The sequence below is a fragment of the Bos javanicus genome, chromosome 23 (genome assembly GCF_032452875.1).
Source record: "Bos javanicus breed banteng chromosome 23, ARS-OSU_banteng_1.0, whole genome shotgun sequence".
NCBI lineage: Eukaryota > Metazoa > Chordata > Mammalia > Artiodactyla > Bovidae > Bos > Bos javanicus.
In genome coordinates, this window is record NC_083890.1 from 17120046 (window position 1) to 17137107 (window position 17062).

Sequence of the window (17062 nt, forward strand, 5' to 3'; positions counted from 1 at the left end):
GAATTTCCGCAGCAACAAATGAGTCTGTTTAGAAGTCTGAAGTTCTTCTGGACTTGGTAACACATTTTCTCTCTTGTCATCCCTTTCTTCTTCTTTGAGGGCTCCTCCCTCGATGGTGATCACCAGGATTCTCTGCTTAAGGCCATGTCCAACTCCACATACATCTCCTTTGCTAAGGTTTCATCTCCACTGTGGAGGAGGGCATGGCAACCCACTCCAATATTCTTGCTTGGAGAATCCCCATGGACAGAGGAGCCTGGTGGGCTGCAGTCCATGGGGTCGCGAAGAGTCAGACACGACTGAGTCACTAAGCACACAGACTGTCTATACTGTTGGCATTTCTATCACGGCTATGCCTTAATTTTATCTCGTTAATTCTGAGTCTAGACTTAATCTCAAATAGCCAATTTGGTGTGACACATCTCCACCTAGAAACTGTATGTATACTTCAAACCTAGTCTTGCAAAACAGAGCTCACCCCTTCTTTTCCTTACTCCTACCCTCCTCCTGGTCCAATACTCTCACTCAGGTGGGACTCCAACTCTCACTAATCACCTAAACTGGACCCCAGAAACTTTCCTCTTACACATCTCCTCCCAACCTGCCAGCACACGCTGACACCTCCTCCTTCAGGTACTCCTCCATTTCCCAGTGCACACGTCTACTAACTGCAATGCCACGGAGGTACCACACCTGTCTGTGTGTGTTTTCTCTCCAAACAGAGAGGTGTTTATGGACAAGGCTTTCCTTCTAGCACGGTTCCTGCTCCACCATAAGTACAGAGTAAATATTTGATAATTGAATAAACAACTGTTTTTTAGCTTATCTCATATATTTATACAAACAATTACAAAAATAATTAGCTTAGAAATGGCAAAATAAAGTTTACAAAGGAGGGGGAGTTTACCTTAGAGAAGACCTGGGGCAGGAACTCTGGTCTGTAGGTGACAAATGGAAACAGTGCTGAGACGTTAGTGAGGACACAGGACAGGATGAGGGGGTCCTTGGTGTCAAAGTTCAGAACCATCTGCAATAGCTCTACTCCATCAGTAACAGGAATTTCCTGGATACAGACATTAAAGGAGGTTGCAAGAACTGAAACTGCTTCTGTTAAATTTCCTTCACACTCTATAATTACGGCCGCCAAATATGGTTTTATATACTGCTTCTTAACCCTTAAAACAATCTAAGCATTACACCATGTTATTAAAATTTTCATAAATGATGCCGCCATTATTAGGGCTGCAGCATCACCTACTACTGGAAACCGAACAAACTCAGAAAGCCATCATTTCTAATTGAAGTGATGTAAAAGCAGATGAAGTCAATGATCCTAACATCTAATTTGTTAATATGCCATTTATGTGAAAAAGCAATAAATCTCACTTATCGTCAAGGGACTCAGATTCGACAACTAACCTAGAACACACTAGGTTAAGATGAAGTGAAGTCGCTCAGTCGTGTCCAACTCTTTGTGATCCCGTGGACTGTAGCCTACCAGGCTCCTCCGTCCATGGGATTCTCCAGGCGAGAATACTGGAGTGGGTTGCCATTTCCTTCTCCAGGGGATCTTCCAGACCCAGGGATTGAACCCAGGTCTCCTGCATTGCAGGTAGACGCTTTAATCTCTGAGCCACCAGGGAAGCAGGTTAAAATGATTACCCCTCAAACAAGTGATCCAATTATTTTAATCTAATTAATGTAGTTAATACAGTATATGCTGTTATCCAGATAATTCTATAATTCCCTTTAACACTGTAAGAGATGGGTGATAGGTGACATCAAGTATAGAAAAGCAAGATCTACTTAATCAGATTACTTAGCAAACAGGGACGCAGCTCAGCCATCATGAATTTCTGGCCGATCTGCCATAAACTGAAAAGGTAATTACCATAAATCCTAATGATAATTATCTCTCCAGATTTTCTGATTCAAGGCTTCTATCTATTCAAGGCCTCCCTGTAATTGTTATCCTGCTTGTGGTTTACTGTACTATCAGGCTTATCTTATTATGTAAAAATGAACACTAAACCCTGCAGGGCTTAAGAGTCAGAGAGACCTACCTGGTCCCAACTCTGCTATTTCTTAACTATTTGACCTTGAATACGTTATTCACCTTCTCTGAATCTCAGTTTCCTCTTCTGTGAGATGCACATTCACATATTTTCCTATCTCCCTACCAGCTTTAAAAAGATCAAAATTATTATGCAACCAGCATGGGAAATAAGCACTTACTTCTTTGTCTAGCGTTCGAAACATCTGGTTGATCACACTTTCCAAAAAAAAGGTCATGGCTTCCCACTGCACAAATGATGGTGAGAATATGGAGCAGAGGCTGCTTTCTCCAGTTCCAGCTGTGGGAGAAGAGGATTTTAAAGACACATACACACATACACACACACAAGCACTATAGGATCACAGAAGACATCGAGCCAGTGGGGCCTCAGAAACCACTAGGTAATTTCACAGTTGAAGGAACAGGATAATCTAACCCTGCTCAGCCAGGGAAAAGAAAACGATGAAAAGCAGAAAGGGGTCCTTATCCTGCTTCCACCTCTAAAAATGAGCTATCTAGATTTACCTCTGTGAGCCTTGTCTGCAAAACCAGTTTGACTACTGAATGAGAATATACACATAATCATCAAAACCAGTGCCTGGCCAATTAGACAATTGAGAAATATTAATTTCCCCTTCCTTCCCCTTTATAATCTGTCCATGGGAATCTAAATAAAGATATCTAAACCATAAGGAATCCCTCCAACAAGGAACTGATAATTAAGATACAAAACTCTGCTTCACATCCAGCAGTCTCATGACAACTACAAGGGCTGTGTGCAGATAATGGTGCCCCCTCCAAATTCACAAGTATCATCGAAGCACATCACTCAAACAGCACGGCACAGGCCAAAGGAATCCCAAATTACTTTTCCTGCTGCTGCACAGTGCTCACATTTACTAGCTTCATCTTGCTACACAACCTGTTCAGGCCTCCGTGAATACTGAAGCTACTAATAGATACCAGGGACCTTCAGAATAAATTGCGAATACACAAAACTGAATGTCCCATGAACGTCAAGTACCTAGTGTACTTGCTAACTGATCATAGCATGGAGCTTTTCCAAAGCAGTGACTTAAACCCTTCCCTTAAAACCCTCTCGCCCCCCGCATGCATTCATAAGATGACAGACGGCAGATACAGAAAAGTTACCTGCCCTACGCTTTTGGGTAGGGGGGGCTTATTTTGATTTTACATAAAGTGACATTTCCCAAAGACTTGGAGGGGAGTTGAGCAATATGGGAAACCCCTGCACTGCTCCTGCTGAACATAACAAGCCATTCTTTTCCAGTTTAAGAGAAATGCTATGCAAAAACTTTGTTGAATAGCTTTAAAAAGTTAGGTTGAGACATGTTGTTAAGACGGTGCCTGAGGTGAAGTAGTAAAATGAACAATAAACAACTGGTTGACTCTGTTAGAAAGGAAAAATGAAGGCAAAACTGACAGGGTCATGGTTTTACCCTAATTAAAACAGAATTACAATCTGCATTACATCTGTCTTCTCTGTGTTTTCCAATGAAAAGGCTCACTCTCTAGGATGGGAATGGGCAGTGAGCAAAGCTATTTCTGAACACTACTATCATAATGTATTGATATAGATGGGGCTCAGAGGTTTATTTCTATGCAGTTTTGATAAAATACTTCACTAATGTTTGGGGGGAGAAAACAAAAAAAGTCTTACAGTTCATGGAGCCAGGGTCAATAGAAGTTGAGAGCTGATACTTCAGCCACTCCCCAGCCATCTGGAAGCTAGTCTTGGGATCCAAACGACATGCTAACCTTATTACCTCTCCTTGTTGGGCCCGAGAGGCTGCCAAGAGAAAGACATGAAGCAAGGATCAGAGTATCATAGATACTTAGGTAACGTTTATTCATTCATGCACCCCAAGAGAAAAATAATCAAAAAGATTCTGTTTTGAAGAAAGAATCTAACAAATGTTCACTAAAGCTTTGTTAACAAATCTAGAAATTTTCCAAAATAAATTCTAAGAAGCTGTCACACCAGCTAAATCCTCTAAGCGGCAAACCAAATAGAAACTCCCCTTTCTGTTGGAATTAAAACATCAAGTTGGTACAAATGTAAAATGGTATGACTGCTGAAGAAAATGGTCTGGCAATTCTCCAAAACATTAAACATGGAATTACCATATGATCTGGTAATTCCCTTCCTAGGTATATACCCTAGAAAACCAAAAATATACGTTAACTTAAAAACTTGTACACAAATGTTACAACATGATTCTTAAAGCCAAGAAGTGAAAACAACTCAAGTATCTATCAGCCTATCAACGGATCAATAAAATGTGGTATATTCATATAATGAAATATTATTGGCAATAAAAGAAATGATAAACATTACATGATCAAAGTACTGATAAACATTACAGTATAGATTGTTAATATATTACACTAAGAGAAAGACAGCAGTTATCAAGACAATACACTGTATGATTCCATTTATATCAGATGCTCAGAATAGGTTAAATAAAGAAAAATAAATGGGTGGTTTTCCAGACGGATACAAGGGTCGGGAGATGACTGCTAATGGTTACAGGGTTTCGTGAGATCAAAAAACATCTTAATATGGACCGTGGCTGTAAAACTGAAAATACACAAAAAAACCTCCACTGCATTGTATACTATAAATGGGTGAACTGTATGATTAATGAATGATCTCAGAAAAGTTGTTATTGAAAAAAGATGGGGAGAGGAAGTGTGGAACCAAGCTATAGAAAACCTAGAACAGAATTAGGAATTGTGAGCTTTCCTTCTCTCTTTTAGAAAAAAAGACCTACAAAGTAACATGGTATTTAATTCTAATATATTAAAAAAATCAAAGTGCCTTACATATGGTTACCATCTCTAAACATCAATGTCCAAAGAAAGTGTGCATGTGTGTATTTTAAGAGAGAACACCAAGCCTGGAATGAGTGCAATCCCAGCGCCCTCTGCCAATGTGTAACTGGAGATTAAACAGACTACTGTCCACACTTGGGGAGGGGGCACTTCCCAGGTGGCTAAGTGGTAAAGAATCCACCTGCCAAGCAGGAGACATGGGTTTGATCCCTGGGTTGGGAAGATGCCCTGGAGAAGGAAATGGCAACCCACTCCAGTATTCTTGCCTGGGAATCCCATGGACAGAGGAGCCTGGCGGGCTATAGTCCACGTGGTCGCAAAAGAGTCACACACACGACCTGGTGACTAAACAACAATGACAACAACATCCAGACTTGGGGCTCTATAACATAGAACCCCGGCTCATGCACCATGACTCAGCGCTAGATGCCATGCTGAGACTGCTGGGAAAAATTTCAGGACAGTTCACTCACAGTTGAAGAAAGCATTGAAGTCCTCATCGCTATCAAAATCAAATCGAGAGTATTCACAGCTAGGGCTGTCAGTTTTAGAAGGAAAGCCCATCTGGAAACAGAAAGATAATTGGGGGAGGGAATGAAAATGGACCCACTGAAAGAGTTTTCAATTTTAGGAGCTCAGAGACCTTTCATTTAAGAAGAGCTAAGGGTTTACATGAGTTCAGGGTTTTATGATAAATAACTGCTTCTGGTCTACACCAAGTCCACAATTTGTTCCCAGTTGGAATAGTCCTGGGAGTTGCAGAAAGAGAACAGTTTTATTTGGTACTGTCTTTCAAGTTTCTTATGGAAAATTAAATTCTGAAATCAGTTTAAGGTCTTAGAGTATAAAAATGTCTCAAAATAAAGTGCGAATACAGCAAACAATAAGTAGAATTGAGACTATTTGTCTTCTTAGATGTTGAACCCTGGGAATAAGCATGGGACTTTGTGTTTCATTCAAAAAGTACCAAAGACCACGACGGCAGAGATCTGGAACACAGTGCGCTACCTGAATCCCTTGAGGAAATAAGAGAATCCTTGAAGGGGTCCCATTCTCTGATGTTATAAATCAAGAATAAGTATCTGTCAGTTGCCAAGAGCCTCGAGGAGACCTCCGCGTGTTCATAAGCAACTCTCGACTGAGGGAGTGAGCAATCTGCTTCCACTCTCCCTTTCTTCTCATTCACGTTCCTGACTCTCATTTGGCCTTCAGAGAGTCAGATATTCACTTCCTTTGGGCATCGCCCTGACTCCACCCTCCATTCTGCTTTTAGCTTCTGAAAAGCAGTGACCACATTTTATGGTCACCGTCACTGCTCTCATCCTACCACTTCTTTTTCCCAGCACTCGGCTCAACACTTGGCACCTAAGTGCTCACAAATATCAAAGAGTAGACACAGTAGTGAGTAGACATAGTAACGAGTTTTCTTTTTAAGGAATCAAAGACTAATATGCCTAAGGAAAGGATCTCAGTGACCAACACAGGGCTGTTAGTGGTGCCATCTAAGTCTTAAGATGTGTATTCACCTACATTCCACTTTAGGGTCCCACTGCATACCTTGACCAAGTTAGTCATAGAAGCACGCAGATATTTTGGTATTATTGCTAATAGTAAAGGGTCTCGGGATAGGATCTCATGTCGAAAGAGGGCTCCCCAAGTCATCTGAGTTGAAGAGCGCAAAAACTAAAGGAAAAAAAGAAAAACAGTCGGTTTAAGGATTTAAGTTTTATATAACCAAGACTATTACTTAGCTCAGCAATTATCCACTGTATTTTTCCATGGAAATTAAGTTCTGTAATACTTTGACTGAAACTGTCCATACTGGAGTACGTCAGCAATGACTGGTCACTACGGACCATACAGTAAAAGTAAGACAGGCTGTGGGTCACGCGCAATACCAAGAGAATGAGCTGAACTCTACCACTTTTATGCAAGAAAGCAGACAGACACCTCAGGATGATACTACAAGGAAAATCTTGGATTGGATGAAATTAACTTTGTAATAACACAATTAATCAAACTTTTTTATTTAAAGTATGCTTAGTAGCAAATTACCTGAGAAACACCTCACATCTGATTGAGCATTATCAGAATGGTATTACCTGAGGGGGTAAATGCTGATCTAGACTGCAAAAGCTAACTTGGGAAGAAGATGCAGCAATTCTCTTAATGAAATCCCACTAAAGTAATTCCCCAGGATCTTAAGAGTCACATTTTATATGTGAGCTGCTAATTATTTTAGGTCATAGCACTTGATTTTAATTTACTAAAATTTTGATTAGTTATTGCCATAAAGTTTACCTGACTTGGATGAGTTGTGAAAGCAAGAAAAGATTCCAGGTATTTTCCAAAGTTTGCTGGTATTTCTACATCAGAATCCACACCCTGTAGGACAAAAAGGCCGCTATATTAATAATGCTGATGCGGAGGTCAGGGTGGAGAGTGGAGTAAGACAACTTATATCCTCAAAACTTTCAGTTTTGAAAGGACTTTATTATACTTCCTTGTGGCCTAAGGAAGACATCATTTCAAGGGCAAAACCCCAGAAAAGCTGCTCAATCATCATTAAAGTCTATTGGTTCAGTGGTTAAGAATCCACCTGCCAGTGCAGGGGACACAGGTTCGATCCCTGGTCCAAGAAGATTCTACATGCCTCAGGGCAACTAAACCCGTGCACCACAACTACTGAGCCCACTCGCCTAGAGCCTGTGCTCTGCAACAAGAGAAACCACCGCAATGAAGAGTAGCCCGCTCACCACTACTAGAGAAGACCCTTGCACAGCAATGAAGACCCAGCACAGCCACAAGTAAATGAATAAAAATTAAAAAAAAAAAAAAGAATATTCATTTCAGAAATCACTTATTTCTTCAGACCTGGTCTAGTCACATATCTGTGACTCAACCGATTAAATAATCCCTCGATGGTACACATCTTATGCCTGAAACTTCTATCCCCTCAAGCCATTCAAGCCACCAAAAAAGGCACTGATATCAAGTACAAAAGTCTGTACCAACATTCGATCTTTGAACATGTAAGGGAGTTATTTTCAGGTCAATCAGACTAAAGATTTTTTTTAAATGATTCAATAATATATCCTTTAATTTGGGAAAAGGGTTCTTTATTCGAATCCATGTTTCATGATCTAATAGGACTTTTTAAAGGGTAAGGCAACAGGTAGACTAAAGTTTTACAAGTACCAAAATGAAGAGAAGCAACACTGATTTTATGGAATAACAGATGTGAACATTTACTATAGATATTAATAACTGACATTAAATAAATCTCTATCATTCAAATTCAACTAAGATAATTTAGTCTACAGAATTATAAGAAATAATCTGTAGGTCAATGTTCCCTCAGGCTAAAGTCAAGGACACGTGTTACCCCTTACACAAATACAACTTTCTAAATCCTGTCCTCAGATGGTCTTGAAACGCTCCAGAAAGTGCTCACCAACAATGCACACAGCTGATTGCCCAGGGCACGCAGCACCTGACAGAGTCTCTTCAGGAAGACATAGTGTTTTTCGACTAAGCCTCCTCCATCAGCGGTCCTGTGAGATGAGAGGACAGTGAGATCAGCAGCACATCAAGAGCACCACAGATATTCCCCTGGAATGGACTGTATATGGTCTGTGCTCCAGTATTCAAATTTCAGGTGATTGTTACTGTTGAAAAAAAACAAAAAATCAACCCCCAGACCTCCAACCAAATGCTGAAAGATCGATGAGGAAGAGGGTTCAATGCAATCTCATCCTTTAAGAGGCACCCTAATTTGGGGTATTATATGGTACTGGGGTATTTTGGAATAGTAATGTAAACTCTAAGCATGACTCCACAAAACAATGCATATAAGAAACTGCATGAAAAGACAGCAATACCTAGGAAGGACTCGGATCCCTAGGGAAGCATGTAGTAACTTCTTAAACCACTGACAAAATCAAAAGGACTATACTCAAGAGAATGAGGGACTTCCCTGGTGCTACAGTAGATGGGAATCCACCTGCCAAGGCGGGGGACAAAGGTTCAATCCCTGGTCTGGAAGATTCCATACGGTACAAAGCAACAAGAGAACCACTGAGATGAGAAGCCTGTGCGTTGCGATGAAGAGTAGCCCCTGCTTGCCACAACCAGAGAAAGCCCACACACAGCAATGAAGGTCCAAGTACGGCCAAGGACAAATACATAATAAATAATTATTACAGAGACAGAATGAAAAGATTAGTGATAGGCTGGGTGAAAATATTTTACAAAAGACACATTCGATAAAGACTATTATACAATATACACAAGAACTCTTAAAACCCAATAAAAAAACTCTGATTAAAAAATGGGCCAACAGACACCTGATCAAAGAAGATACTCAGATTAGAAATAAACATATGAAAAGAAGCTCCCCATCAAACTGCTATCAGGGAATTGCAAATACAAAAATGAGATAGCACTACACACCTATCAGAATGGCCAAAATTTGTAACTCTGAGAACACCAAATGCTGGGGAGGATAAAGAACAACAGGAACTCTTATTCATTGCTGGTGGGAATGCAAAATAGTTCAGGCACTTTGGAAGACAGTTTGACAGTTTCTTATAAAACTAAACATACTCTTACCATATGATTCAGTAATCACACTTCTTGGTAACTACCCAAAGGAGCTGAAAACATCTCTATACAAAAATCTACATATAGATATTCACAGAAGCCTTATTCCTGATTGCAAAAACTTGGAAGCAACCAAGATGCTCTTTAGTAGGAGAATGGATAAACTCTGGTACATCCACACAATAGAATATTATTCAGTGGTAAAAAGGAATGAGCTGACAAGTCATCAAAGACATGGAGGAACTCTAAATACATGATCCTGAGTGAAAAAAACAACTTGCAAAGGCAGCACACAAGGAAATCAACCCCGAATATTCATTGGACGGCCTGATGCTGAAGCTGAAACTCCAATACTTTGGCCACCTGATGCAAAGAGCCAACTCATTAGAAAAGATCCTGATGCTGGGAAAGACTGAAGGCAGGAGGAAAAGGGGATGACAGAGGGTGAGATGGTTGGATGGCATCACCAACTCGATGGATATGAGTTTGAGAAAGATCTAGGAGTTGGTGAAGGACAGGGAAGCCTGGTGTGCTGCAGTCTATGGGGTTGCAAAGAGTTGGATATGACTCGGTGACTGAACAACAATACAACATCCTAGAAAAGGCAAAATTATGGAGAAAGTAAAAAGGTCAGTGGTTGCCAGGGATTGGGGTGGGAGAGGAAAGAACGGGCAGAGCATAGAAGATTTTAAGGGCACTATAATGATAATGCTGAAGCCCACAGCATGTACCCATAAAAGGTAGAACACAATATGTGTAACATGCTGTATAACACACTGTGTGTCATTGTAAGTTCCTCATCCGTTGTAACATCTGTCAGATCATAGAAAAAATAAGAGAGTTCCAGAAAACACCTACTCCTGCTTTATTGACTACGCCAGAGACTTTGACTGTGTGGATCACAACAAACTGTGGAAAAATCTGAAAGAGATGGGAATACCAGACCACCTTACCTGCCTCCTGAGAAACCTGTACGTAGGTCAAGAAGCAACAGTTAGAACCGGACATGGAACAAACAGACTGGTTCCAAATTGGGAAAGGAGTATGTCAAGGCTGTATATTGTCACCCTGCTTATTTAACTCATATGCAGAGTACATCAAGTGAAATGTTGGGCTGGATGAAGCACAAGCTGGAGTCAAGACTGACGGGAAAAATATCAATAACCTCAGAAATGCAGATGACATCACCCTTCTGGCAGAAAGCAAAGAGACACTAAAGAGCCTCTTGATGAAGGTGAAAGAGGAGTGAAAAAGCTGGCTTAAAACTCAACATTCAAAAAATGAAGATCATGGCATCCGGTCCCATCACTTCATGGTAAATAGATGGGGAAACAATGGAAACAGTGAGAGACTTTATTTTCTTGGGCTCCAAAATCCCTGCAGATGGTGACTGCAGCCATGAAATTAAAAGATGCTTGCTCCTCAGAAGAAAAGCTTTGACAAACCTAGACAGCATATTAAAAAGCAGGACATTACTTTGCCGACAAATGTCCATGTAGTTCAAGCTATGGTTTTTCCAGTAGTTGTGTATAAGCTGAGCACCGAAGAATTGATGCTTTTGAACTGTGGTGTTGGAGAAGACTCTTGAGAGTCCCTTGGACTGCAAGGAGATCCAACCAGTCAATCCTATGGGAAATCAGTCCTGAATATTCATTAGAAGGACTGATGCTGAAGCTGAAACTCCAATACTCTGGCCACCTGATGCGAAGAACAGACTCATCTGAAAAGACCCTGATGCTGGGAAAGATTGAGGGCAGGAGGAGAAAGGGAAGACAGAGGATGAGATGGTTGGACGGCATCATGACTCAATGGACATGAGTCTGAGCAAGCTCCAGGAGTTGGTGATGGACAGGGAGGCCTGGCGTGCTGCAGTCCATGGGGTCACAAAGAGTTGGACAGGACTGAAAGACTGAACTCAACTGAAATTCATCAACTCTAACAAATGTATCACTGCTGTGGGGGGAGGTCTATAATGGAGAGGCTGTGCATGTGTGGGGGCAGGGAGCATATGGGAAATCTCTGTACCTTCCCCTGAATTTTTCTGTGAACCTTAAACTGCTCAAAAAACATAAAGTCTTTTTTTAAAAGACTGTATTAAAAACATTAACTTGGTGTCTCATTTCTCCAAGTCATTTAGTTCAGATGAATAATCACTTAGGTGCTATTTTAGAGTGCAAATAGCTCTTTAAATTAAAAAGAGAATTTTTATTTAGTGGCAAAACCTGACCTAAAATGATGTAGCACAATTCACACTCACAAGAATTAATCAGGACTGGTGTGGACAGCAGCCATGGAGGCAGTACACTATAATGCAAAAAGCATGGGCCTCGGGGTAAGAAAGACCTAGGTAGGTGTTAGTGATGCTGAAAGGCAGTGTGGCACCTGGCTTCTGGTGCTGGCTCTGAAGTCTGACCACCTGGTTTGAATTACAGCTTTACTAACCAGTACCAGTGGCACTAATGGAGATGGGATACCTCAGTGGGAATGTCATAATCTTTAGGGAACTAAGAAATGGGACTTGGAAACAGTAACTAAAGTGGCTACCCAAAAGACACATTATTCATTTAATTAACAAGCCTCCTTAAAAACAGACCTGTAGTATCCACAGGAAAGAAAGCCATCATAAAATCTGTGTTAGAATGGACAGTGAGAGAGTTCAACTAATATATATGTGTCTCACATCTTTTCATTTGTCCTTGGCACCAAAAGTGAAGAGTATGGAAGAAAACTGGGTGTTGTGACAGTTTGAACTACTTATAATACACAGTTCTATCTGACTCTTGGGTAAGAAACACATATCAGGAAATGCTTTAATATTTTCCAGAGCAATTAGAAGAAAATAAGCACAAGCCATTATTTCAGGACCTAGAATGTGTTTACAGGTTGGTGGAATATGAGTGGGTGCTAAATCAACAGCCACAATTTATTTCCAGCAGAAGGTCTTCAAAAAGGCAAAACAGTCCCTTAAGGGTGCCTGATTTTTCTTCTAAAAACAGGGAATTCCTGGTGGTCCTGTGATTAAGAATCTGCCTTCCAACGCAGGGGACATGGGTTCCATTCCTGGTTGGAGAACTAAGATCCCACATGCCAACTAAGCCTGCATACCTGGACTAGAGAGCCCACATACATTGCAGCCAGAGAAGCCTGCACGCTGCAATGAAGATGCAGCATAGCCAACACACACACACACAGACACAGACACAGAGACACGGCAAAATAAACCATAAGAACTTCACACTGTCCTTAGAATAAAGCTCAAACTTAAAACAAAACCCAAAAAAACAGTTGATTGACTGCTAACAGTCAGATAGGAACTTTGGATATATCCAAATAAGATACAAAAATGACAAAGAAATTAGAAATCACATAGAAAAGTAGACACTCACTGTGCAGCGGAGAGTATATAATGCATGGCAACATCTCCAAATAAGACCATCAAGGGCTTCCGGTCTTCCAACTTGCCCTAGACCCAATTTTAGGGAAACACAGGTAATACAAACTATGTTACTAAAGACTTCTAAGTACTAACAACTTCTACGGCTATACTGACTTCCTAATTTTCACATAGCCCTGGGGCTAACTGAACACTGGAAAAAGGTCAACTCTTTAAATTGAAATCTGGATAAGACATATTTTAAAATGTGTTGGTGCTCCAATTAAATAGATGAATAAAAATTAAATATGCTGGGTAATAATGATGATATGAAAACAAATTACATCTAAACATAACATTCTTCATGGAGAAAAGTCATGATCTCATTTGTTAGCTAAATCAGCTATAAAGTCAGTTAACTCACCTTCTACAATTCTTTGACATAACACTATGTGAGTTTTAACATGACATTTATACAGTTTTTCAAATGTGAAGCACCAAAACCCACAAATGTTTCAAGACCCATGTAGCCCTATACATCTCTGTATATCCTGCCAGTGGATTCCTAGAATACCGGCAAACTGTTGTGCAAAAGGCTTGAGTCAAGTAAAAGAAACAAAACACCTAACCCTTTAAACGCCTTTCACCACAGCATGGAGTGCAGCACACACAGGCATCCCTCGGAGGCTGAGGATCCAAGTCAGCCTGAAGTGGCAACTTACTTTCCTGCTGACCGCGATGAGAAGACACTCAGCTGCCCCCAGCTGAAGCTCCTGTTCGTTCAGGAGCAGGCACAGCACCTCCAGGAGTTTGCAGTTCTCAGCAGTAACGTGACTCATGGGCACCCAGTCAATGTAGCCTGCCAGAGTGTTCAGCGCCGCGACTCCTACTCGACAGTTTGCTTGGGCCTGCATGAAAAGAAGTAACTCTTAACCGTTAAGTCCTCACTAACAGGCAAGAAAGCTGTGGTTATACCCAACCTCCTTCTGTTTTCTAATTCTAAAAAGAAAACAATGGAAAAAAATTGCTCACACAACAGTTATTGATAGGCAACTCAAAGGTTTTTTCTGATACACAATCATTTCTCAGACAATGGCGCCTCAATGTCCGTCAATAAGACCACACTAGCATGTGTGGTCATTTTATGTCCTTCAAGCAATCTCAGATATTATAATTTTAACTCCCTTTCACCATAGCTAAGTGATCAAATAAACCAAGGCTGAAGGAATTCCCTGGTGGTCCAGTGGTTAAAACTCTGGAGTTCGATGCTGAGGGCATGGGCTTGATCCCTGGTAGGGGAACTGAAGCTCCTACAAGCCGCACAGCATGGCCAAAAACAAAACAAAACAAGGCTGAGGTCACCCTCCACCAGGTGTATGCATCCCCGTGTGCTCCACAGAGAGCTCTTACCTTTGACTCCTGAGAATTATCTGTCTTCTGAAAGAAAAGAAGTATAAGGATCGCAATGTTTTTAATGAACAAAAGGCTGTGTAATAACTTCCCACCCCCATAATCTAGGTCCTCAAACAACGATTTTCAAATAGACTCAACTTTTAATTTTGGAACAGAAGACAACTTTACTAAGAACACATAACTGATATTCTCCAGAGGAGGACAGGTTATTTTAGTTTTAGTAATAAGACAGAAGGTTAATATTTAAAGAGCTTACATAAATTTATTAGAACATTAAGATCCAAAAAGACAGTTTCAAAGCGCAGTTTACAAAGAAATACAACTAACAAATGAACAATGGAAGCAGGCTTCATTGCTACTGATGAAAAGAAACAGTTAAAATTTAAGTATTAGCAATTTTTCCATACTAAAATAGACACAAATTATAACTGGCAAAGGTATACTGAAATGATATAATGTTAGTGGAAAAAAGCAAGAAGCAAAATTAAAATGAGTAGTACAATTTATGACCATGTATATATGGACATAACTGTAGGAAAACCACATATACAAAGAATATTAAATGCTAAATAGACCAAAATAATGTCTGTTCAGTAAATTAAACAATTTATAATTTTATAAGCAGGAGTAGCAACTCCTGAAGTACTTGAAAACTTACCACCATCAGCATCAGAAAAGATTTGTTTTATAATTCTTTTTTTCAACTTTCAAAAGGTATTTTTTCTAACAAAGAACAAGTATTAAGCCTTCACCAGCGGTGATCAAGGACGGGTGTTAATGGGACAGAGATGAGTAGTACAATTTCACCAGTAGTACCTTTCACCAGTATCTACTGATGCTGCCCAAGAAGGAAAAGGGATCCAGGCAGCAACAGCCCAGGCCAGCCTTGACCCTCTACTCCCACAAGCCTGCATTCCCATTCGGATTCTATTCTGCCCCTGGAACGAGTGCAGGGCCAGGGGACAGACAGGGAGAGTGAGCCTACACATCCCATCCTAGTTCACCATTCAGCCTACTGCCCAGGGCAGGGGAAAGGATGGAAGCAGAGAAGGAACTACGAGCCAATAAGAAGCTGCAGGTATGAGAAACGTCCCTGGGTATGCTCTGGTCCTGGGAGCCTGGTTTAACAGATGGACAAAACAGAAACTGAGGCTAACGAAAAACACCAGTGGATGTTTTTCTAACTTGTGTCACCCTGCTCTAGCATACTGGCTAGATGTCTAGGGCATCAAAGCATTCATAATTTGTTCTTAGGGATTAAATCTCCTAGGGGAAATAAAAATAATACCTCTTTCACCCTCAATACACATAGGTTTTTTCAATTAAAATACTTTTGATATTTTCTTTTGAAAAATCCTGGGGAGGTATTTTGGGGGAAAGAGTCCATTCTAGTAAAAAGGATGGGGCTTGAATTCCCCACAATCATTAATCAGGGGATCTTCAATAATTACTCTCTGAAAATTGGTTTCTTTATCCATAATATGGAGACAATAGTTTTCGACTCGGGGTTGTTTTTGAGGATTAAGTAACATGTAAAGCATGAAAAAGTATACAGCATAATATTAGATACTCATTGTGTCTCCCTACCCTGACAGCTAACAATACTTTGTCTTATCATTTGTGTTAGTATTCCAGAGCTCTCAAAATAAACTTTAGGAAGCTGCTGAAGGCAGAAAAAATAATGAATCTTAATGAATGCTATTTGTGTGAAATAAACATGTATGAGGAGTCTAGATTAGGGTTCTGAAACCTTAATCCTATTGACATTTTGGGTCAGATAATTCTTTATTATGGAAAACTGTTCTGGGCACTACAGGATCTTCAGCAGCATGCCTGGCCTCTACCCACTAGATGTCAGCAGCAGCCCCTAGGTGTGACAACCTGGATGGCAAAACTGCCCTCCCACTGAGAACCACTGTACTAAACTTTAAAAAATTTAGCTTCATTTTTACACTATCTCAGGAATTTTCTTACTAAAAAGGGAATTATTTTTTCTAGTATGTTCGGAACTCACTGACTTGAACCTCCTAGAAAATTAATTCCAGTTTTTCCTGTCATCTTTCTGTTTTGCTTATAAAATAGCCTTTTCTTTTACTGACCTGAACACCCTAATTCCTTGCTGCAGGATTAACTTCAAAACACACACAAACCCACTCATATCAGAAAACAGAACTTGATGAAAGGTGGGGGGTATAACCGGTATCCCTTACCACTTGTTGGTACTTGTTTACATTTTCTTGAAGTGTGTTAAGGAGAAAACTGAAGATTCTTTCCATGTTCTGGGTTAATGTTTGCTGGATATCCCTTCGTCTTTGAGGGGGTAGTGTCTGAAAGGTCACTACATCCTCTGCCAGCCGCAAAAGAATGAACATCACTAATTCAGTCTGCGTTTCCTACACCAACAGAAAGAAGGTAGTTAAATACGCTTTTTTAAAAATTGGGGTATGTATAGTTGATTTACCATATTGTGAAAACGTTTTGCATCATAAATATGACCCAAGGCTCTTTTCTGCTGACAGGACAGACAAACCAGAAAAACTCAGAAGAGCAAACAAAAACAAAACCCTGAATTGATACAGCTGTACTGCATACCCCTTGTTTGGAAAGAGTGTCCAATTCTACTAGCATGTCAGGCCAGTGCTGTGGCCACTCCCGCTTGATCATTTCTACTACAATTCGAGACAGAACATCTTTAATATGGTTCTCCTCTTCCAAAATGTTCAGTGTTCCCTGCAAAAGAATAAGTGACATCAAGAGGTTTG

General features: G+C 40.4%; 1 protein-coding gene across 1 annotated transcript in view; it reads right to left on the minus strand.

Moving 5' to 3' along the window:
- The window catches only part of XPO5 (exportin 5), a 42779-nt gene that overhangs the window by 21873 nt on the left and 3844 nt on the right, over positions 1 to 17062 (minus strand). Inside the window, exons 4-15 of the mRNA XM_061398262.1 lie at positions 16893 to 17030; positions 16511 to 16693; positions 14298 to 14324; positions 13610 to 13795; positions 12901 to 12977; positions 8367 to 8466; positions 7214 to 7297; positions 6470 to 6595; positions 5386 to 5476; positions 3738 to 3866; positions 2236 to 2354; positions 908 to 1063 (exon numbers count right to left, since the gene is read on the minus strand). Coding sequence (XP_061254246.1) covers positions 908 to 1063; positions 2236 to 2354; positions 3738 to 3866; positions 5386 to 5476; positions 6470 to 6595; positions 7214 to 7297; positions 8367 to 8466; positions 12901 to 12977; positions 13610 to 13795; positions 14298 to 14324; positions 16511 to 16693; positions 16893 to 17030 — 1416 coding nt within the window. The remainder of the gene's footprint in view (positions 1 to 907; positions 1064 to 2235; positions 2355 to 3737; positions 3867 to 5385; positions 5477 to 6469; positions 6596 to 7213; positions 7298 to 8366; positions 8467 to 12900; positions 12978 to 13609; positions 13796 to 14297; positions 14325 to 16510; positions 16694 to 16892; positions 17031 to 17062) is intronic.